Source organism: Hoplias malabaricus, chromosome Y (genome assembly GCF_029633855.1).
Source record: "Hoplias malabaricus isolate fHopMal1 chromosome Y, fHopMal1.hap1, whole genome shotgun sequence".
In the NCBI taxonomy this organism is placed as follows: Eukaryota; Metazoa; Chordata; class Actinopteri; order Characiformes; family Erythrinidae; genus Hoplias; species Hoplias malabaricus.
In genome coordinates, this window is record NC_089820.1 from 72,097,729 (window position 1) to 72,120,070 (window position 22,342).

Sequence of the window (22,342 nt, forward strand, 5' to 3'; positions counted from 1 at the left end):
GGTACAGGGTCTGCATTTCTGCATTCGTTGCACCAATCTACCTGTCAATCTCCTGCTCCATTTTTCCCTTACTCATGAACAAGACCCCAGGGTATTTGAACTCCTCCACTTGAGGCAGGAGCTCACTTCCAACCTGGAGAGTGCATTCCACCTTTTTCCGACTGAGTGCCATGGACTCAGATTTAGAGGTGATGATTCTCGCTTCCTATCGCTTCACTTCGGCTGCAAACTGGTCCAGCAAGAGTTGGAGGTCCCGGCTCGGAAGCCAACAAGACCACATCATCCACAAAAAGCAGACAAAAGACCCTGAGACCACTGAACCGGACACCCTCCGCCACTTGGCTACGCTGAGAAATTCAGTCCATAAAAATTATGAAAAGACCCGGTGACAACAGGCAGCCCTGATGGAGACCGGCTCCAACTGGAAACCACGGACTTACTGCCATCCATAAAAAACAGGCTCCTGCTCTGTTTATGTAGGGACTAAATAGCTCATAGCAAAGAGAAACCCACACAGACACGGGGAGAACACACCAACTCCTCACAGACAGTCACCCGGAGCGGGAATGGAACCCACAACCTCCAAGCCCCTGGAGCTGTGTGGCTGCGACACTACCTGCTGCGACACTGTGCCGCCCATTATTATTATTATTATTATCCTTGAAGTATTCCTTCAACCTCCTAATGACGTCCCCAGTCGAGGTCAACAACTCCCCACCCCCACTATATATAGTGTTGGTGGAAAACTGCTTTCCTCTCCTGAGTTGCCTGACAGTTTGCCAGAATCTTCTTTGAGCCGACCGAAAGTTGTTTTACATGTCCTCACCGAACTCCTCCCACACCCAAGTTTTAGCCTTTGCTACAGCCAAAACCACAATCTCGCTTGGCTCTTCGGTACCCGTCAGCCAACCAGGCCCGATAGGACTCTTTCTTCAGCTTGACAGCCTCCCTCACCCTGGGTGTCCACCACCGAGTGTGCGGATTGCCACCACAACAGGCACCAACAACCTTGCAGCCACAGCTCCGGCTAGCCGCATCGACGATGGAGGTCTGGAACATGGCCCATTCGGAGTCAATGTCACCAGTCTCCCCCAGGATGCATTTGAAGCTCTGCCGGATGTGGGAGTTGAAGATCTTTCTAACACGTTCCTCTGCCAAACGTTCCCAGCAAACACTCAACACACGTTTGGGCCTGCCAGGTCTGACCGGCAACATTCCCCGCCACCTGATCCAGCTCACTGCTAGGTGGTGATCAGTTAATAGCTCAGCACCTCTCTTCACCCAAGTGTCCAGAACATATGGCTGCAGGTCAGATGATATGACTATAAAGTCGATCATCGAAATGCTGCCAAGGGTATCCTGATGCCAGGTGTACTTATGGACACCCTTATGCTCGAACATGGTGTTTGTTATGGAAAAACTGTGACGGGCATAGAAATCCAATAACTGAACACCACTTGAGTTCAGATCAGCGGGACCGTTCCTCCCAATCACGCCCCTCCAGGCCTCACTGTCATTGCCCATGTGAGCGTTGAAGTCCCCCAGCAGAACAATGGAGCCCCTAGAATGAGTACTCTCCAGCACCCCCTCTAGGGTCCTCAAGACAGATGTACTCTGAACTTCTGTTTGGTGCACAAGCACAAACAACTGTCAGGGCCCTTTCTTCAACCCAAAGGCGCAGGAAAATTACCCTCTCGTCCACTGGTGTAAATCCCAACATACAGGCACTAAGGGGTCTATGAGTAAGCCCATTCCTGCCTTATGCCTCTCACTCTGGGCAACTCCAGAGTGAAAGAGCATCCAGCCCCTCTCAAGGAGAATGGTTCCAGAGTCCATACTGTGTGTCGAGATGAGCCCACCAGAGAGGTTACATTCCATGTTCCAAGAGCCAGTTTCAGTAACGTCAGAGTCCCCACCCTCGGCTGCCACCCGATCCACATTACATCAGACCTGAATTACTACCTCTCTCACAGATGGTGGGCCCATGGGAGAGTGGACCCATGTTGCTCCTTCTGGCTGAGCCTGGCCTGGACCCCATGAGTAAAAGTCCCACCACCAGTCGCTCGCTGAGGAGCCCCTCCCCCAGGCCTGGCTCCAGGTCCCCGGTAACCCTACTCCGAGCAAGGGAAGCTGTGTCCCTGTTGTATTTTTCATCAGGATCTTACATATCACTCTTTGTCTGCCTCCACCACATTATGATGGTGATCCAGGGAGGGGTACTGTTATTATTTCTTTTACTATTTTGTTTTATTACTTTCTGTTTTTACTGCTATATTATTTTTTACTGCTGTGTTATTTTTATTATTATATTGTTATTTATTTTATTTATTATTTTTTTCTTTCATCTTATTATTTTTATTACTGTTATTATTTTTCTTATTATTTTTAGTTATTACATTCCTTTTTTTTACTGCTGTTTGCCTTAAGTTTTTATGTTCCTTTCTTATTTATTAATTCATGAGATTTATTCTTAGTTTCTAATTTTGAGTTAAGTTTTATATTTATATTATTTATTTATTCTTTATTTTGTCTTACACTTGGTTTTAGGTTATTTAAGTGTGATTTGTTCTCTTTTACAATTTGCTTTAATTTATTTTCATTTTGGTTACATTATTTCTTTATATTTTAAGTTCCCATATTAAATTTAATTTAAGTTTTCCTTTCTTTTCTCAATCCCTTTATGGTAAGTTATATAATGCTCAGCCACATGAGGGTAAATGAGGGTTTCCCTCAATGTACTTCCAAGTGAAAATAATGGTTGATTGATCGATGTGGCTGATGTATGATTTGCTGATTTAGCTCCTCCCCCTGTTCTCCTGTAGGCAGATGGAGCTGTCTGTTTTGCTGTTGTGTGATTGGCTGATTGATGATGTAGCTCCTCCACCTGTTCTTCTATAGGTGGAGGAATCTCAGGAGTATTCTAAAGCCTGTGTGGCTGTTGTATGATTGGCTGATTGATGATGTAGACTTCCTCCGTTCCCCTGTAGGCAGAGGAATCTCAGGAGTATTATAAAGCCTGTGTGGCTGATGCCGAAGTGAAGAGGACGGATCTGGAGAACGTTAAGAGTGAGATTCTTACTCACATCCGGGAACTCATCTTCCAATGCGACCTCACCCTCAAAGCTGTCAGTATTTCTTTCTATATTTCTTCATTTATTAATTTATTCTATCAATGTAAGACTCAAATTAAGCTTAATCCTGGACTTTAAAATGGCCCCTGCTGTGATTCAGCATTGACGCTGCAGTTTAGTCCAAATCTAGATCCCAGACTGGGTTTAAGTTCTTCACTACAGGATAATTCCATGCACCTCTTGGTGTTATAGAAATGATCAGATTAATCGATACTTGATTTAATTTTAACAATGAGCTCGTCTTAAGCAGTGGTCACACTGGGTTTGTGTCCACAAATATTTGCATGCAAAAGTCATTTGCATTTATTTTAATGACTTCTGGCCGAATACATTTTGCCTGTGAACTTTTGCATTGAGTTCCACTTTGGTGAAATTTGGTGTGTGAATTTGTGTTTCTGACCAATAGCACTGCTGCTCTGTGTGTCCTCTGATGCTTTCCGTACTGTCTGTGCTCTGTCTGAGCCACACAGAGACTGCTGCTTCTCCAGAACTGGAGACATTACACAACTCTTTTGTGTGGATTACAAACTACAACACGAGAGTCACCGTGAAAGCAGAACTAACACAACTCTTCTATGAGAACTCCTCATGCTCTAATGCCAGCTCTTCAGATGTAAAACTGCTGAACCAAAATGAAGGACAGTTTACATCTCTGATTTCCATCTGTGCTCGCAACCACATGCACTTCACATGGTGAAGCGAAGTACAAAAACCCAGTGTGACCAACCGCTTTAGTTGACTCTGCGAATAATAAATATTGGGTAATGTATAATTAAGAGCAGATAAAGATAGAAATAACTGACATTACACACAGAAAAGCTTGGATTAGATGTGATAAGTATAAAATATTGAATGGTGATTTATGTCAGTTGTAAATAGGGTTAGACGCTGTTTGATGAACACTGCGTGTGTGCATGTGTGTGTGTGTGCGTGTGTGTGGGTGTGTGCCTGCACAGGTGACCGTGAACTGGTTCCAGATGCTGCAGGCTCAATGTGTGCTGATGCCAGGAAAGCTGCAGGTTCTGTGTGACGAGGTGAAGCTGTATGAACCGGGTCAGTGTTATTCAGAGTTTGTGCACAGTTTGCCGAAAGAGAAAGTGTGGCTCGAAGCTTTGTCTCAGGACAACACCGGACCCTCCAGGACCGGGTGAGGACCTGCACATCTTTATTTTATATTTATGACATTTGGGATAGACTCAGAAGCTCTTTTGGGAATTTTTAACACGCTGTACTTCACCGTTCCTGTAACAGGGAACAATTCCAAAGACAGCTTCCCTCTTTAGTCTTGGAGTCTTGCCCTAGGGAGTTTTATTGATGTAGTGTGGTGGTCCTACATAAGCTGGGAGTCGAACCTGAGTCTGCCTTGTGGAGAACAGAGATGTCATCAGCTAAACTAATCACCCACTTAAAAACTCAGGAGAATACAGGAGGAGAACACAGTCCTCCAACAAAACAGTCACCACTTAGGTGAAATAAAAAAATGTTTTAACTTCTGCACTATTTAATAATTTAATGTGGACTGGCACCAGAATGTAATGCTATGCCCTTTAAGTGTGAGGAGTTCAGACCCTGCTGCGCTGGAGCTGAGAGTGTGAGCAAGCAGCGTTTCAGCCTGGTTTCCTGTGTGTGCTGTATGAATTAATGCTGAAGTGGTTAGAGATATTGTGCGTGTCCTTCCTGAGGAAGTGAAGTGCTTCATTCAAATTGTGCTGTTTACTCCAGAGTGTATTGTTCTCCCTGTCCTCTGATAAACCCAGGCCCTTTAGTCCTCTGCTCTCAGTCTTAAGATGAGGTAAAGGCATTAATTTAACCTCAGGACACTCAGGATGTTCAGCGATGGGGGTTTGATCTGTGTCAGTCACAATCTAACGGTTATGTCCCAAATCTGCACGTGTTCACTCCATATTTGTTTAATTCAGCTCAAACCAAGTTCAGGAAACTAATGCCAAGAAGTTTAACTCCTGATACAATATAATCTGAACCAGTACAGTGAGGATCATGCACAGCATTCCTGGACTCTTAAATCCAGGGACTGAATTCAGTGTAAATGAGTTAGAGTAAATTTGCATCACAGACTAAATGATATGAGCGCAGGGTATAACTGAAGTGTGTGTGTGTGTGTGTGTGTGTGTGTGTGTGTGTGTGTGTGTGTGTGTGTATGTGTATGTGTATCTCCTTTAGGATATCGTTCCACAAGCGTTCTCTGAGCAGTACTCACTCTCACGCATCTGGATCTATTTCTCATGGAGACAGACTTGGTTCTGAGGAGATAAGCTTCCCCCACAGGCGGGTTGGCAAGATCGGCGAGAAACGCTCCAACAGCACTGCGGATATTCAGGGTAAATACCCATCAGTATATTACAGATAGGTTACAGATACACACATTATATTTACACACACACACACATACACACACACACACACACATTTATATATGTGTCTAGAATGGGCTCTCAGAACCTGTGCTCCTTAAATAAATACACAGGTAAAAATCAGAATCCACCACACTTGTGCAATAACAATAATAATAATAATAGGAATTTCCTTTCATTATGCAGAATTTGAGTAAAACATAAAACCAAAGCAAAACCTAAAGATGCATCAAACTAAATTGGAAAAATGAAATGCAACATGAAAATCATAATCGCTGATTCTGTTTTACTGATATATGAGTTAGTAAGCCGTGTTTCTTGGGAAAAGCCTGATTCTGCTTTTCCAGTTACATTTACCCTCACTGCTCTGGGAAGAAGAATCCCGATTTCACAGTCTGTAAACAGTTGTAGTTTCGTTGTATGTTTGAGATTATCAGCACACAGTGAGTTGGGAGTTGGGAAGGTTGGAGAGGGGAAGTTAGAGGGAATTAAATGTGTTTATAGCAGAGTGAAAGGAGGAAGTAACCTGAAGATGGTGATAAGCCCGGAGCTTTGTGAGTTTGTGTTTGTTTTGTGTTGTGTATATTTTGTGGTCGCTACAGAACCATCCACAGTTCCCCTCCACGTCAGTCAGCAGCGTCTTCCACAAATTGACTCTTAAACTCACTCCACATGTGTGAGGTTTTCCTGGCCTTTCCCGTCCATGACGTGTTGAAGCAAAGGCTGACACATGAGGAATGAGTTCCTCTGAAATCCCCTGAAATAACTTCCTTAAAACAGAAACAGAAGCAGCTCTTTCATGGTGTTGTGGTTGAAAACTTTTAAAACTGTAAAGGTCATGAAAATTGTGAGTCTGTAGATATTTAACATTACCTATTCTCACTCTATTCTGAGTTTGTGTTTCAGTGTTTCAGCTCACTTCTGTTTAAATGGAGCAACCTGTCACAACCAAGCTCAATTAAATAATTCAGTTTTGTTAGATCTTGTTAGATCAGTGTTTCAAGTTTATTTATTTGTCCACAACAGAGTTCCTCTTTGAGGGAAGATGTGTTTTTTGTGGTGTTGCTTTGAAAACTGAAAACTTGAGGAGCCTCAGAACTCAGACACTAAACCAAAATCATATTTGATTCATTAGAGAGTGAAGAAGAAGCTAAAGTGATGTCTGATGCACCAGTATTGGTGGATTTGATCCATTTTTCTACTTTCTCCCATAGCTGTGAGGACAGTAAATGGTGGAGGACACACCACTGATGTCTGACTGTATTTTGGTTTTTAAACCCAGTCCTGGTGTAGAGGGACATGCAGGACACTGTGTAGGGCACTGTCCTCCATCACCATCATCATCTCTCCATAGAAATTGTGTAGACAGTGGAAGAACTGGTGGAGTTGGAGACGGAATAAAATGTTGTGTGTGTGTGTGTGTGTAGGAGTGAAGTCACAGTGCCCCCCACAGGCATGGAGCAGCAGTGTTTCTATCGGAAGAGGGGAAGGGCCAGCTGTCAGTGACTCTGAGAGTGCTGGTGGCAGCAGTGAGACTCGCTCTGTAGACTCACCTACAGCCAGCCCAGGTACACACACACACACACACACACACACAGACACACCTACCTATAACATAAACCTGTCTTTAAACTCATCTATAGTCAGCCCCATTATACATATCTGCCTACAACACACATCTGTCTGTAACATACTGTCTACAACATACACCTGTTTATAGCACACACTTCTGTAGACTCACCTGCAGCTAGCCTAGTTTGTACACCTGTCTTTAACACTAGAAGTGCAAAAAGCAAACTTTTATTCGTAAGGCAAAGATCCTGCACACCCCTGCTGTGAAGCAGTTAGTGCCTATTGTTTTGCTAAGTAGGAGCGCTAAACAGGGCATGGGGTGGAAAGCAACAGGCTGCAGTCTGTGCTTCGGATGAACTTGTCACATTTTGTAATTCTTTTTTTGCAATATATACATTATGCCTGAGACATTTTCTCCATATTCATTTTTTATTAATTGATTCACTGCGTCTTCAAGCTAAGCTAAATACTCTAAACACTATGTTTCCAGGACTCGTCAAAAGCTAAAATTTTGTTATTCGTTAGATGATTGTTTTTACAATATTTATTATTATTTTTTTAGTCTTGTTGCTTGTCCAGATTTTATTTTTTTTTATAGCAGGAAGAAAATGGGTAAATGTGTGGGCGTGAATGAAAAGAGATATGCTCTGATAATAATATGGTGCAAATGCCCCTGGCATTGTGGAACTTGGCAGTGGAAACTGGTTCTTGTTACGTGGAATGGAACCTAACTGGGGGGAAAGAGCCAGAGCTGGTGTGGGATGTTGAGAGATACCAGCTAGATACAGTTGGGCTCACCTCTGCACACAGTGTGAGCTCTGGAACTAAACTCCCCGATAGAGGTTGAGCTCTCTCCTACTCAGGAGTTGCACAGTTTAGAGTCGTCTGGCAGGTGTGGGGATACTCACAAGTCCCCAGGTGGCAGCTGTACAGTTGGAGTTTGTCGCTTCAATGCAGCTTCGGCTCACAGATAGGAAAACATTGACTGTTGTGTGTGCATAAACACCGAACAACAGCTCAATTCAACAAGAGTATTCAGATTTCTTGGAGGTAGTGTTTGGGGTTCTAGAGAGGATTCCATTCACTGACTCTATAGTTTTGCTGGGACATCAATGCTCAGATTGGCAAGTATATATATATATATATATATATATATGTCAGATTTACATTAGAAAGTGTAGCTAATATTCCAGTAATAGGCTGCAAGAAGGAGGTATAGTGTCCTCAGGATCCCAAAATTTCAGCCTTCCTTCCTATCTTGCATACAACGATCTAAAGACTCACCTATACACGGCCTTGCACTCAGTGATTCTGGGTAGGCTCTGGACCCACCGTATATCTGAACTGGATAAGCGGTTACAGACAATGAATGAATGGATAACACACACGTCTGACGTACATAATTCAACCTGAATCACCTATATAGAACCTACAGAACGTTTTACAGAGACATGCTTTCTCATACTGTCAAAAGAACTGTTAGTCAAAAGAACTGTAAAATAACTTTATATTAGAGAGGATGGAAAGGTGGAAAGGGTTATGAACAAGACGATAAGGCCTGAGCTTCTTTACTCGCCCTGTTGCCAAAGTGGATGATGATGATGATGATAAATTGCTATATATATATATATATATATATATATATATGGTTCTGAGGGTGCTGCAGTGTTAAAGTAATGTGGCATGGTATGGGAGAGGGGCACTGGAGCTACCACTCACAAGTTTAGTTGATAAATTTAAATGTGCATAGGTGAGTCGCCAAGTGATTTTGTCAGAGTCGAAGGATGGAGCCTTACTCACCAGGTAGGCCTGTGTGAATTTATGGTTGATGGTTAAGAGTAAGGTAGGACTGCAAAACTAGCTTGGAGAGGGGTGGGTCTGGGATGCGAGACTTCCGGAGGTGTCGTGGGCTTAATTCAGTGAAATATTGATAAGAGGGGGTGCCTACCTGATAACCATGCAGCTAGAATGCAGCTAGTGATGCAGTGGGTGGTTGGGTATGCAAGAGATGGGCTCAGTGAGTAACCATAGTTGTAAAGGGTTGCTGATTGGATCGTAAATGGCCACAGCAATCTTCATTTCTAAATTTCATTTGAACAATAGAAATATTGTGACTGCAGTTAGGAAGGCTGTGGAGTGGGCCCTATGTGAAGCACTAAAGGATTGGATAGGATATTGTACATCTTGTGTGTGATTATAATAATAATAATAATAATAATAATAATAAAGATAATAGCTGAGAGCCGAGGACAGAGACAGAGATACATTAAAGAAACAGAAAGTGAGTGGCTGAAAGCCAGTGGTGAACCTGTGAGTGTCTTCTGTGAACCTGTGTCTGTGTTTTCAGCGTCTTGTGTCCGTGGGAACATAAATAAAATGTTTTTTAACGTTTATACTATGTCATATCTCTGTGGATTTGCAGGTGATTTTAAGCGGAGGCTTCCCAGAACCCCCTCCACCGGCACCATGTCGTCCGCTGATGATCTGGATGAGAGAGAACCTCCTTCTCCTTCAGACAATGGTGGGTCACTGAGGTTGAGATTCCTCTGTCCCCACATTACATCCTCTACTCTACCGGGATAACTATTAAATTGTCAGAAAACTGTTGTGAGGACTTGATGGCATTCCACATATATTGTGAGGTCATGTGCTTGTGTTGGACGATGTGTTTTGCATCCCAGTTTGTATCAAGGGTATTCAACGGAGCTTTATTTCTCCCCTCCACAGAATTATACTGGGGGTGTTATACCCCTCTAGCCCACATTTGGCATTGAGCTTGCTGATTTTAGGCTCATGTGCAGCTGCTCCAGAGGAGCCCTTTGTGTTTTATGTGATTCTAAAGAGTTTAAACACAACGTCCACAAATTGGCGCAGCTTAAAACAGCTGAACTCACTTAGTGTAGAGAGATATCTATAAATGTCTGGCTGTGTAGTGCAGATGTGTGACCCATGTGTGACCGCTGTGGTCCTGCAGGTGTGGGGGAGATAGTTCTGGAGGTGGCCAATTCTCCTGGACCGTTTAGAAATGCTTTGATGTCCAAAGCAGCTCAGACTCACAAGCTGAGGAAACTCAGAGCTCCATCCAAGTGCAGAGAGTGTGACAGTCTGGTGGTGTTCCACGGGGCTGAGTGTGAGGAGGTAGGCAATCATCATCATCTTCCTCATCATTATCATCATCTTCCTCATCATCATCCTCACAAGTGTCTTTACAATAATCACAATAATAAATACAGACACATGGGAGGCAGCAGCTCCGACCGTGGGACCCTGCTCTACATGCCACTTCGCACATGCAGCCTTTCCACTGCAATCTCTAATAATGGTGTTTATTTGTGTGTTGTGTTGTGTAGTGCTCGTTGGCATGCCATAAAAAGTGTTTGGAGACGCTGGCGATCCAGTGCGGCCATAAGAAGCTGCAGGGACGACTGCATCTGTTTGGGATAGACTTCTCTCAGGCAGCGAGGAACAGCGGAGACGGAATTCCTTTCATCATCAGGAAGTGCACCTCAGAGATCGAGAACCGAGCACTCAGCATCAAGGTAAACAGCTCAGGACAGTACAGAACAGAACAGGGTAGGGCAGAACAGAAAAGGACAGGACAGAACAGAACAGTGGTTGGTGCAGTGGTAACACCATTGGCTCACATGTGAGAGATCAAACAGATCAAACTGGGTTCGATTCCAGGTCTGGGCAACCATTCTGTGCTACACCAATAAAAGTCCTTGTGCAGGACTCCTAACACTGCATTGGCCTACCTGTAATACCAGTAACCTTGTAAGTCGCTCTGGATAAGAGTGTCTGACAAATGCCTTAAATGTATAAGACAGGCCAGAACAGAATAGGACATGACATCACTAAAAAGGAAAGGGCAAAATTGAACAGGATAGGACAGAACAGAACTATGGATCTAAATCAATGACATAATTATTTGAATTATATTTTTCTGAATATATTATATCTGAATTATTTTTGTATGGCATTTGATAAACTTGAAATTTTGAGGTGGTGAAATATTCAGATTTGAAAAATTTGAAAAAAATTTCAGATAAAAAAAAATCAGAATAAAACAAAATTCAGTAGTAGCAAGAAAACAATCACAGCGCCCTCTTCTCAAGAACACAAATCACAGAGCAGTCTCACACCATCCCAAATCCTGCTCTGAAACCAAAGTACTACTTTGAAGTGAGCACTTTAATGACAGTGTAAGCATAAGCAAAAGGGGTGCAGTGTTTAAGTGATGAAGGGGTCTGAGAGTAGAAATTGGACACTTAGCCTCGTTGCTTCGTCCATAACTACGGCTCTAACGCCTTCCACACTGTAGTTAGCCGAGCTCGGCTCAACATTACAGTGTTTTACTGGATGTTCAGACAGAAACGTGTTGAAAGTTGTTGAGATTTTATCATAATCTCTTATTCATGTGCGGAGAGTTTCTGTGACACACGTGTGTTATTTTCTGATGGAAAGCACCCTCTGTCCAAAACCCACAGACTTGCTGATTTTCTGACAGGTTCACCCGCAGCTTTTCTATTTAACTTTACAGAAAAACAACAGAGATCAACAGAATCACAACATCTGAGAGTGAGTGCTTTGATCACTATTTGAGCGAGACTGAATCTCCATTACAAACACTGTTTGATCAATCAGACCCTTATAGATATTTAAACATTTCTAAATAAACGGCCAGTTAATTCATCTAGTATATACTATTCTGGTTAATTAAATGTAAAGGTCCTTGTGTTTAATGACACATCACCATTAAAATTGTATCTTTTAAGCTCCTTCCATGATCTTGAGTTTATTTGTGTAAATTAGGCAGTGTCTTCAGTTTGGTCCCTAAACTGCATGAACTGCTTGACGTTAATATTATATCACCATGGCAAATTAAACAGAGTGTTTCCCCAAACTTTAGCATGTTTTTAAGAAATACACTGTACAGAAATGCCACTCGTTTACATGAGAAAACGGATCATTAGTTTATTTTAAACGGTGATATATTTAATGTTACTAAACGCAAATACCTTTAATCATTTATTTACCAGAATATGGCACAGGGCATAGCAGGGAACCTGTCATTTGTAGAAATACTTACATTTTCATAAACATCTGATTATAAAACCATGCTGTGTGTAATGGAAGTCCAGTCGCCATGTCTAAAATGTAATACCAAAAAAAAAAACAAAAAAAAAAACACTTATGCACTTGTGGCTTTATCATCCGGAGATTTGCCCTGTTTTGGTTTAAAGTTAAACAGAGACACTGTGTAAATTTGTCAGAGGTTCAGTCAGTATTTATCCAGTTAAACACTGCGATCGATCTCTCTGTGGAAGTTTACTTTTTCCTGGGAAGCCTGCTGGTTGACCTCTGGCCTAGATTTGTATTTTTGCCATCTGATTTTTTTCAGCTTGAATTTATGGGTCTGTATTTTTTAAATCTGATTTTTTTTACTCTCAATTATTGTAATATGAAATTTGTAATGTGTTTTCAAATCTGAATATTTCACCACCTCAAAATTTCAAGTTTATCAAATGGCATTCAAAAATAATTCAGGTATAATATATTCAGACAAGTACATTCAAATATTCATAATTCAGGTTCAGATACTGATGTCATTGATTTAGCTCCATACAGAACAGAATAGGATAGCACAGGACAAGACAAGACAGGACAGGACATCACTACACATGACAGGACAGAACAAGTCACCAACACCAGCATACTTCCCAGAGAGTAGAGTCTGTTCTTGCAGTGAAGTGAGGAACACACTCTGGACCCATGCCCTTGGTTTCTGTGAAGGTGCTGGGAACTCTGTGCTCGGTGTGTGACTTGATGTGTGTGTGCGTGTTTGTGTGTGTGTGTGTGTGTGTGTAGGGGATTTACAGAGTGAATGGAGCAAAGTCTCGGGTGGAAAAGCTGTGTCAGGCGTTTGAGAACGGGAAAGACCTGGTGGAGCTCTCTGACCTTTACCCTCATGACATCAGCAACGTCCTCAAACTCTACCTGAGACAGGTGAGCCCTGCCTACTCAGACCAGTTAAGCCCCACATATTCAAGCCAAGGTCTCTGCAAAATAACATCAGCTAAATTAGAGTTTTCCTCCGGGTGCTCTGGTTTCCTCCCACAGTCCAAAAACACACGTTGGTAGGTGGGTTGGCCACTCAGAAGTGTCCATAAGTGTGAGTGTGTGAGTGAATGTGTGTGTTGCCCTCTAGGGTGTATTCCCGCCTTGCACCCAATGATTCCAGGTAGGCTCAGGACCCACCGCGACCCTGAACTGGATAAGTGGTTACAGATAATGAATGAATGAATAGATTAGAGGTTGAAAATTAAAACTGAAGCGTGCTAGTGTTTGGTGTAAAGCCCAAATGTGATTTAAGTGAGGATTACGAAGAATAATGCAAAATGTGTGTCTTGTAATTGTCCAGTATATATTGTATATCAAATTGGTAGTTATTAATAGAGGCAGCACTATAAATCATTTCATTTCTGATACTGATTTGTTGCGATGTGGAAGAGTGAGTATCGGCTGATACAGATATGACTTTACGACTTGTTATTAACATTGGTGAATGTTTTATAAATTTTATTTTCATGGGTATGTGCATCAAAAATTATTTTTCTTTATCTTTTAATAAAAGGTCATTTTTCTTTTTCCTGAGTTTATTGCACCCAGCATTTCCCAATATCAGCCAGAAACTGACACTGGAGTCAGATCAGTGTCAGCTGTAGATATCAATTTACATTTATTAGTAAATATGTTATTACTTTGCAGATTGAAAACTCAGATTTAATTACTTACTCCTCTGATGTGAATGTTGTTGTTTTTGTTTTCTCAGCTTCCAGAGCCTTTGATATTGTACCGTTACTATAACGACTTTATCGGTTTGGCGAAAGAGGCGCAGAGCATCCTGGTGGATGAGGCAGAGTCAGCTCGGACACTCCCTTTGGGGGAGGAGCCTAACCTAAATATTGAGCTGAACAGGATCATCTTTAAAATAAGAGACCTCCTACGACAGCTACCGCAAGACAACTACAAAACGCTACACTTCCTCATAACTCACCTACACAGGTACACTACTGCAGAGGTATACACCTGTACAGGTACACTACTGCACAGGTACACACTTGCACAGGTACACTACCTCACAGGTTCACTACTGCACAAGTATACACCTGCACAGGTACACACCTTGTAGTATGGGAACTAGATTATATTTATTTATAATTACGTAGGATTATTATTTATTATTATTATTATTTTTTTTTTTTTTTTTTTTATACCCTTTAGTGGATCATGATAATAATACGCTGTTGTGAGACTTGATTCAAATTCTAGAATGTGGGATCTTCACGGACTTTTCAGATCTTTTAGGAGTAAATTCCACACATACACATCACATTCAAATAAAAAAAGGAATATTTTTTTGGATAAACAATAATCATTTATCACCATAGTACCATTATTAAAGCTTCATAGCTAGGTTAACGCATGTGAAACTCCTTTTATGGATTTTTAATAATAATAATATGGAAATGATATAGAGAATGTTTGACTAAATGCGATCTTACTCTAAGCTAGTTTAACTACAGCGCCCACCATAATTATTGGCACAACTAGATAAAATGTGTTAAAAGTATGTGTAAGGTGTGTTAGTATACATATATCGATTAGTAAAGATCAAATATATGAGGAATAATGCACAATAAAGTTGAGAAAAGAATCCCTTCCAGGTTACAGGCACTAGAACAGATTTAAAAAGCTATGTATCTGAGCAGTAAGTGTTTATTTGCTAAAAAACTAGTAAATAAACTAAAAAACAAACAACAAATAACACCCAACATTAGAACAAAACCAAATAACATTATTCCAGTAAGTGTGATATTCTGAGTGAGAATGTGTGGGTTTAACATTTTCCAAATCTCTCCTCGTGACAGTTCGTATTATTATATAGGTTATTATCCAATATCTAGTTGTACTGCTTAATAAAGAATGATTTTAAACAATGTGTATTGTTGATTTAACAAATTCATGCAATCAAGGAGAATCTGAACAAAATATTGTTCTTCAAACATCTTCTTCAAATACCTACTTTATAGAAAATCAAACTTTTTTATTAAAAAAAAGTACTGTACATATATAAACGTAAAAGAAATAAAAACAATATAAACTTCTTTAAGGTAGTGTGGCATCATCCTTTGGTGTGTCCACTTAGGAGCATTATTTGTCTGAGGATCCTTACCAACAAGTATGATCTCAGTATGTTTGTTACACAAAGTTCTGTTGTTTGGTCAATGTGTTTGTTTGATGCTGCCAGCAGGAAAGAAGATTTTTAATATTGAAATTCTCTAAAAGCCTCTTTAGGCTTGAACGGGTGAAAAAGATGTCAGTTTGGCAGGGCAAGAAATAAGGGCCATTTGCTTGTCTTCCACAGATTGGGCCTGACCTTTAGGGTGAAGGACAACTCCTTTGGATGCATTATGGTATTATCCTGGGCCATTTTCTAGAGTCAATATTTAAAGCAGTGGTCCCCCCCCCCCCCCCCCCCCCCCCGAAAACACACACACACACACACACACACACACACTTATTGACATATCCACTGAAATTGATTTATACATTCATACAGAACTGCAACTACTTATAAAAAAAAACAAAAATAAAGTTGTACGTTTGCCTTGCTGCACCCTCCCTGCAATAACTCCCTCCACTTTGGGAACCACTGGTTTATAGAATGCCAGAGTGGTTGACCACAAATTTGTGGGGGTGTTTTATGGTAGTCATAAACCAAGGTCCAAGGCCAGAGGAGATCTCCAGACCCTTGTTTATAACTACCCATTCTCCAAAGCTGGTAACTTTGGAATCTCAGAGTGAGGTTAGAGAGAGTTTCAGATCCTCTTTCACCCATGTGAGTTTAAATCCTGCAGATAATTGGCATATTTCATCCTTACAACACCACAACCTACATACGTACACTTCTCCACAGGTACACACCTGCACAGGTAATCATCTGTACATGTACACACTTGCACCTCCTTAAAGCAAGGGTGTGCAGCTGCTTTAAGCTGCACACTCTGTGAAAAAAGACGCTCTGGACCAGCTATACATGAGCCTGCGATAACAATGTCCAGTGCCAGCACAGGGCTGGGGAGCAGTGGAACTGTGTTCTCTGTGGTGATGGAACTCCATCCAAAATATCCATCAAACAGCAGAAGCCACATTGCCCCCTGTGGTTCCTGTAGTGTATTACACTCTGTCAAAACGATTATGTGAATCATGTGAACATATGAGCAGCTTATCTTAGCTCTTCTTAGCTTATCTTATTTTGTTTGATTGTCTAATATTATCTGATCTCATCTGATTTGATCTTACATTACCTTATGCTATATGATTTAATTTTATCAGATCATGTTGTGCTGTTTAATTACATGTTAAATCCACTCTCTGTTCCCAGGGTGATGGAGTGTGCGGAGGAGAATAAGATGACAGCGAGTAACCTGGGCATCATCTTCGGGCCGACACTTATCAAACCGCGTCAGTCAGAGGCGGAGGTGTCTCTCTCTTCTCTGGTGGACTATCCTTACCAGGCCCTGATGGTGGAGCTCTTCATCAATCACCACACAATGATCTTTGACCTCCCCCCAAGCTCCATCTCGCATGTACCCCCTCCTCACGACTCACTGGTCACACAGGCTCGGAATACGGACCGACTCGGACGGCACTCCACATCCCTGCTGGACATTAAAGAGGTCAGTCTGAGCACACACTGAGCCCAGAGCTGCAGAGGAGCAGAAGAACAACACTGAAAACAGCTGTTTTACATAAATATTAATGATTATTATAATTAATATTCATGATTAGTGTTGTGTAGTGAGGTTGTGTGTGGTTTTGATTTCCTCCAGCAGAGCTCTAAATCTTACAAGCGATATTCCTCCATCTTCCCTTCTACACATTTGCTGGATGAAGCGAAAGAGGTAAAGGCAAGAGACGAGCAGCAGGAGGGAACCAGCAGCACTGGTCAGTATCAGTCCAGCCAGAAACATAAAGTATATGTACACGTTAAAATGCTTAATATTTAAATTGGACTATATGAAGAATATGCAGCACACTGAAAAAGAAAGCCATATCACCACCTACCCTTCCTGTACTCTACTACAATCTGTGGAATATTGAAGAGCAGTGACCACGGAAGTTGCTGTCATTGCCAATTTAGGATTTCTCCAGATTTCATCCTTTGTTTTTACTACACTCTCAGACAATGTCTGAGTGAATCATTTTACTCCTTCACATCTCTCTCTCTCCCTCTCTCTCTCTCTCTCTCTCTCTCTCTGTAGCAGGAGAATGTACGGAAGGAGTGAACTATGTAGCGGAGACTCAGAGATCAACCCTGGTTTTTGGACGCCCGAACGTTCAGCTCCGCCCACACCGCTCTCGTCTTGTCTCTCGGCCAATCAGCATGCCTGTCGATCGACTGCTCAGCGAGAGGAACAGACACAACTCAATAGAGCAGGAAAACAATCCAGCTGCCATCCAGGAGCAAACAGAACCTGAGAGAATGGAGAAAACTGAAAAGTTGGAGAAATCAGATAATACAGAGAAAGAGAAGTCTGAGAAAACAGAGAAATCGGAGAAATCAGATGGCCGTTATAAGAGTCCATTCATACACACACATACTCTACGGCGCACTTGGGACAAACAGTACAGACACTATGATGTCACACCTCGCACAGCAATGATCATGGCCAACCTGCCCCCAGCTGCAGCGACAGATAAAGGCAAAGTGTCCGCCGGAAGCGAACCTGCTTCAGTGTTCAGCTCGACCACTATTCGACCTTTCCGAGCTTCATGGAAGGACAACAGTCAAACAGGAGAAGGGCCAATCTCTTTCCGAGCACCGAGAACCCTTCAGCCACCTCCTGGAACTTTTTATAAACCTCCCTCCACCTCACGAGCAGAGAAGAGCCCTCCATACTCTTTCTCAGCATCTGTTACCACGACGACTGTGGTCACAAGGTCATCGGATGCAGAACTGAGGTCCGTCACAGCATCTTCTCCATCTTTGGCATCTGTTAATATAACAACGGCCCTTTCTAAACCTGAACTGCGAACTGCCAGTGTGACCTCGTCTCTAACCACGCCTAAGGTTGTCACAATGGTTTCCATGACGATGGGAGCCCCCGTGGCCACGTTGACGGTTTCCACGTTGACAGCTTCAACTATAGCTACACCCACTTATACAACAGTTACGTCATCATCATCGCTGCATAAAGCAGAGGACTCTCAGTCGGAAAGCGGCTCAGACTTGGTCAGTGTCTCGTCTCTCTCTCCTCCGCTCTCTCCGTCCTCCATTCCGGATGATCTCAGCTCCCCCGATGCCAGGCCAGTACATCAAAAACGCAGCAGCAGCCGCCACATTATCCCCAACAAACACAGGGAGGCGCACTTCGTATAGAAGTACAGATGTGTATTGGCTATGTAAAAATGCCCACAGCTGTGATTGTATAAGTGAACGTGTGATTGTGTGATGTCCTGTGAGGGACTGGTGCTCTGTCCAGTGATTCTGGGTCGGCTCCAGATCCAGCGTGACACTGAACTGGATAAGTGGTTACAGACAATGAATGAATGAATGAATGAATAATTGCATTAAGTCGCTGCTGGGACAAAGCTTCTATGTGGATTTTTTTTGGTGATGTTGTAAACAAAAGAACCACCTGCTCTTTCCATTCTGTTCACATTTTAAAGAAAAAGTCTCAGTCCACTAACTCAGAGGTCTTTCATCTCCTGTCCGCTTTAGAATTTTGGAGATATGAGGTTTTGCTGCACACAGGTTTTCCTCTCAGACCAGGCCCCATTCCTGGAGGATCAAAATCTCAACACAAATATAACCTTACACAGCCTTAAACATGACCACACAAAATGTGTCAGTGATAAAGTATTTAAACAGGAACAGCTAATATATTATGCATAAATGACCTGCCGTCCAATTAGCTACTTTTTACTTGTAGCTGAACTTTACATGCTGTTTTTGCACAAACTGTACACGTTTGTTGTGGTTATTGTTGTTTTTGTTTGTTGGTCTTTGATGATCTATACAGATCAGTGTGGTCAATGACATCAGGTCAAGCAAAAATGAGAAATTAATGACTCAGATTAAATTGTATGACCCTCAAATTAGATTTCTGCTGGATTGATGGAAAGTCAAGAAAAAAATTAACAATAGCCTGTATTAAAAAATTGAATGTTTTTGTTACATATTTACCCATTAACTCCTGCCTCTGCATTGTAATTAGCTGAGGGACATTGTAAGAGTGCGAATATTGCACGGTAATGTCACTCTTGACAAATGCTCTTCTAGTATTACTCCACCACATACGCACATAACCAACAGTGAAACCAGTACTTATAGGACAGCAAGGGGCACCTGACAGAATGGAAATAATCTACCTTACAGTCATACACTCGAGGTTCATGCTGTAATCCATTCATCTGCACTGCTGACCCTCACGGACACACTGAACCTCTCTGTGTCTAAAGCTCACCCAGAGGATTCTGTAAGACTTGTTCTTTTTAGAAATCATTGAGAAGTTATGATGTAAATGCAGATTTACCAAACTGATTTTGTATTTAAAATATACATTATTTAGGGGAAGTTAGTGCTTGGTCTCTTTCTTTGGAGAGTCTGGTAGCATCTGTTATTGGTTCTTCAGTAAATGCACTGGTACCGGACCGAACCAGGAACAGTCACAGAACATGTGAAATAATAAATAGATATTTGTCTGATTAAAGCGACATTAAAAGCTTGTGTTAGTGTTGAAACAGTGTTCTACAAAAAAAAAAAAAAAAAACATTCGGGAAACAAGACCTCATGCAGGGTATTCTGTGGAATTTGGTGGATTTGTTCTTTAATGAGACAAACTCTGTAGTGCTGTTGACTGAACAAACTAGAGTTTAATACTCCTCTCAAATAACACCAACAACATGGTTTAGAGGAGAATTGTTTATAATTTCTGTGCATTAATTTATCAGTCATTGATTCTAATCTTTAAGCCTTATTTGAAGAAAATGGTCTAATGTTTAATTAACAGTTTTTCCTGCTTTACTGACTGAGTTTCATAAATTTATTAGGCAATTTCACCTTACATCATCGTGATTGGATGTTTTTTTAATCATTTTTAAGGATTTATAAGCCAGGTATTTTTATTCCTTTATGTCTCAGATGAGTTTATACTTTAAGTTTACCACAGACTAAAGGTTAATGTTGGAAATGATGTGGTGTCTAGCGTCATTGTTCAAAACTCCTGACTAGGTGAAGCAGCGCTCTTTTAAAGGTCAGATACAGTCAGTTTTCCAGAAGCTGATCTTTGATGGTCAGTTGGTCAGTTGAACAGACCCTAAAGCTACAGTCAGAGACCAGGTATACGTCCAAAAACATTTGATATTGATGACTCTTAAAAGTGTGTTTCACAGGATTTGCTGGTCTTTCTGCTCTACCACCCTCAGACCTTGAGGAACTTTTGAAACTCTGAAGCTTGAAAGACAGGGAACACCAGCCGAGGGGAAACTCCAACCTGAAGGTCTTGCCCTTAAAGCCCCTGGGAACCCATTTTGAAATTTTGTGTTTTTGTGTATAATTCTAAAAGTTGGGTGTTATGTGAAAAGTTCAGTAAAGTTTAAATAAAAAAAAACACAAACCAGAAATATGATAAACCTCTACTCAAAAATGACCAGTACTGCTCTCCTCTTGATGTGGAATGAGCAGTCCTAAAAGTGGGTAATGCTTATATCACTGTTACCCTGACCAGTCACAAGGCTGCCATAGCCACGCCTCCTCTCTGGGTCGAAGACAGTGGTGAGCTAACGTTTAGGAGCCAGTAGTAAACGAGCTATTCACGACCTATGGGGAGGGAATGAAACACATAAACAGAGCAAACAGATCACAAAACAATACAGAATGAATGGATCAGGTCTGAGTACAACAGAGATAACAGCAACACTCCGACAGCGTGTTTAGCGGCGTATCTGCGTAGATAGCCGCATTTGGCTGGCGTGTATAACAAATTAGCAGCGGGGATTAAAGCTACACACCTTCGGCAGTACACCAGAGTACTTGTGAGAGTAGCAGCGGTAGAAAGCACTCCAAGGTATGCAGTTCGTACAATTATGTTAACATATATATACTCTAACATCTAATATATGCACTCTAACATTTGGCAGAGGGTAGTATACCACCCCTTTCCCCTTTAATTTCAATAAAGTGCTGTAACCATTAATCACACCAGGGTGAATCCCAGGAGCAACAAACACAAATCATACCTCGTGTTCCTTGGAGAATTCCTTCATCAGCTGTTCCCACCTTTCAGGTTCCAGGAGTTCCTCAGGGTCCAAGGGGGTTGTCTCTGAGGATGACCCAGGAACACCACCGGACCCCCAAGACAATGAGTGTTTGTGTTTTTGATGTTGTGTATTGATTACAGCTGGTCATGTGGGGTAAATGTTGGGTGTGTGTCTGTGTTTGTGTGTGTACAGAGTGTAATCATTGTATTTATTCCTCTCGAATTGGTGTGCAAAGTGTATTCTTGATGTGTGTGTGACCCCCATGGCACACTGCAGTCACTCTGTTTTCCCAACATCCTTGTTGCTGTCTTGGACAGATCCTCGGTGTTTCTGTGTGTCCTCACATCCTCCTGTTCTCGCTGGACATCTTTGTCATCCGCCCAAGATGTGCTTCAGTGTTCCAAAAAACAGACCCGGAACAGTCAGTACTCCCAGATGTTGTTCCCTATCCCCTTCAAATAATTAGTATGCATCGGTTCCTCACTCTCAACAAGAACCATCTGAGTCTCCCATCATGTACAGTGGCCTCACTGGGACGTCTGCAGAACCTCCTTCTGCAGAACACAGGTGCTGAGAAACACTGATTTTACATTTTCATTTAAACTCATTTGTGCCTGAATTGCACCTGAAAATACAGAGGATTTCCAAATTAAAAGTGTATAACCTGTTCTCAAAATGATCTGGATTCTTTTCATTCAAATTGTTTGGTTTGTTTGTTAGGTCTGTGTATGTAGATTCCTTCTCAAAATTCCACTGTTGTTAACTTTTGCTGTGTTGTGAAGACGTGATGGTGATGGAAAAGAATCTCCGCAGACACGGTTAAAAGTGTAAATACATCTTTATTTACCAAAACAGTGTCTTACGGGTTCTTAAGGATCCCGTGAGAGGAGTCAGAGTCTCTCTCCCATCTCTAAAATCTCTCTCTCCTCCTGGCTAGGA

General features: G+C 41.8%; 1 protein-coding gene across 5 annotated transcripts in view; it reads left to right on the forward strand.

The window, feature by feature from the left end:
- LOC136677768 (rho GTPase-activating protein 29-like) overlaps positions 1 to 22,132 on the forward strand; it is a 50,384-nt gene extending 28,252 nt beyond the window's left edge. For 2 of the 5 annotated variants that reach the window (XM_066655386.1, XM_066655387.1), the window contains 12 exons: positions 2,988 to 3,125; positions 4,088 to 4,278; positions 5,313 to 5,470; positions 6,931 to 7,071; positions 9,498 to 9,596; positions 10,050 to 10,213; positions 10,426 to 10,614; positions 12,944 to 13,081; positions 13,908 to 14,140; positions 16,524 to 16,818; positions 16,972 to 17,086; positions 17,404 to 22,131. In XM_066655386.1, coding sequence (XP_066511483.1) covers positions 2,988 to 3,125; positions 4,088 to 4,278; positions 5,313 to 5,470; positions 6,931 to 7,071; positions 9,498 to 9,596; positions 10,050 to 10,213; positions 10,426 to 10,614; positions 12,944 to 13,081; positions 13,908 to 14,140; positions 16,524 to 16,818; positions 16,972 to 17,086; positions 17,404 to 18,521 — 2,979 coding nt within the window. In that variant the 3' untranslated portion in view covers positions 18,522 to 22,131. Of the gene's footprint in view, positions 1 to 2,987; positions 3,126 to 4,087; positions 4,279 to 5,312; positions 5,471 to 6,930; positions 7,072 to 9,497; positions 9,597 to 10,049; positions 10,214 to 10,425; positions 10,615 to 12,943; positions 13,082 to 13,907; positions 14,141 to 16,523; positions 16,819 to 16,971; positions 17,087 to 17,403 lie in introns of all 5 variants that reach the window. The other 3 variants (XM_066655391.1, XM_066655389.1, XM_066655388.1) reach the window with 2 other exon arrangements.
- The last annotated feature ends 210 nt before the right edge of the window (positions 22,133 to 22,342 follow it).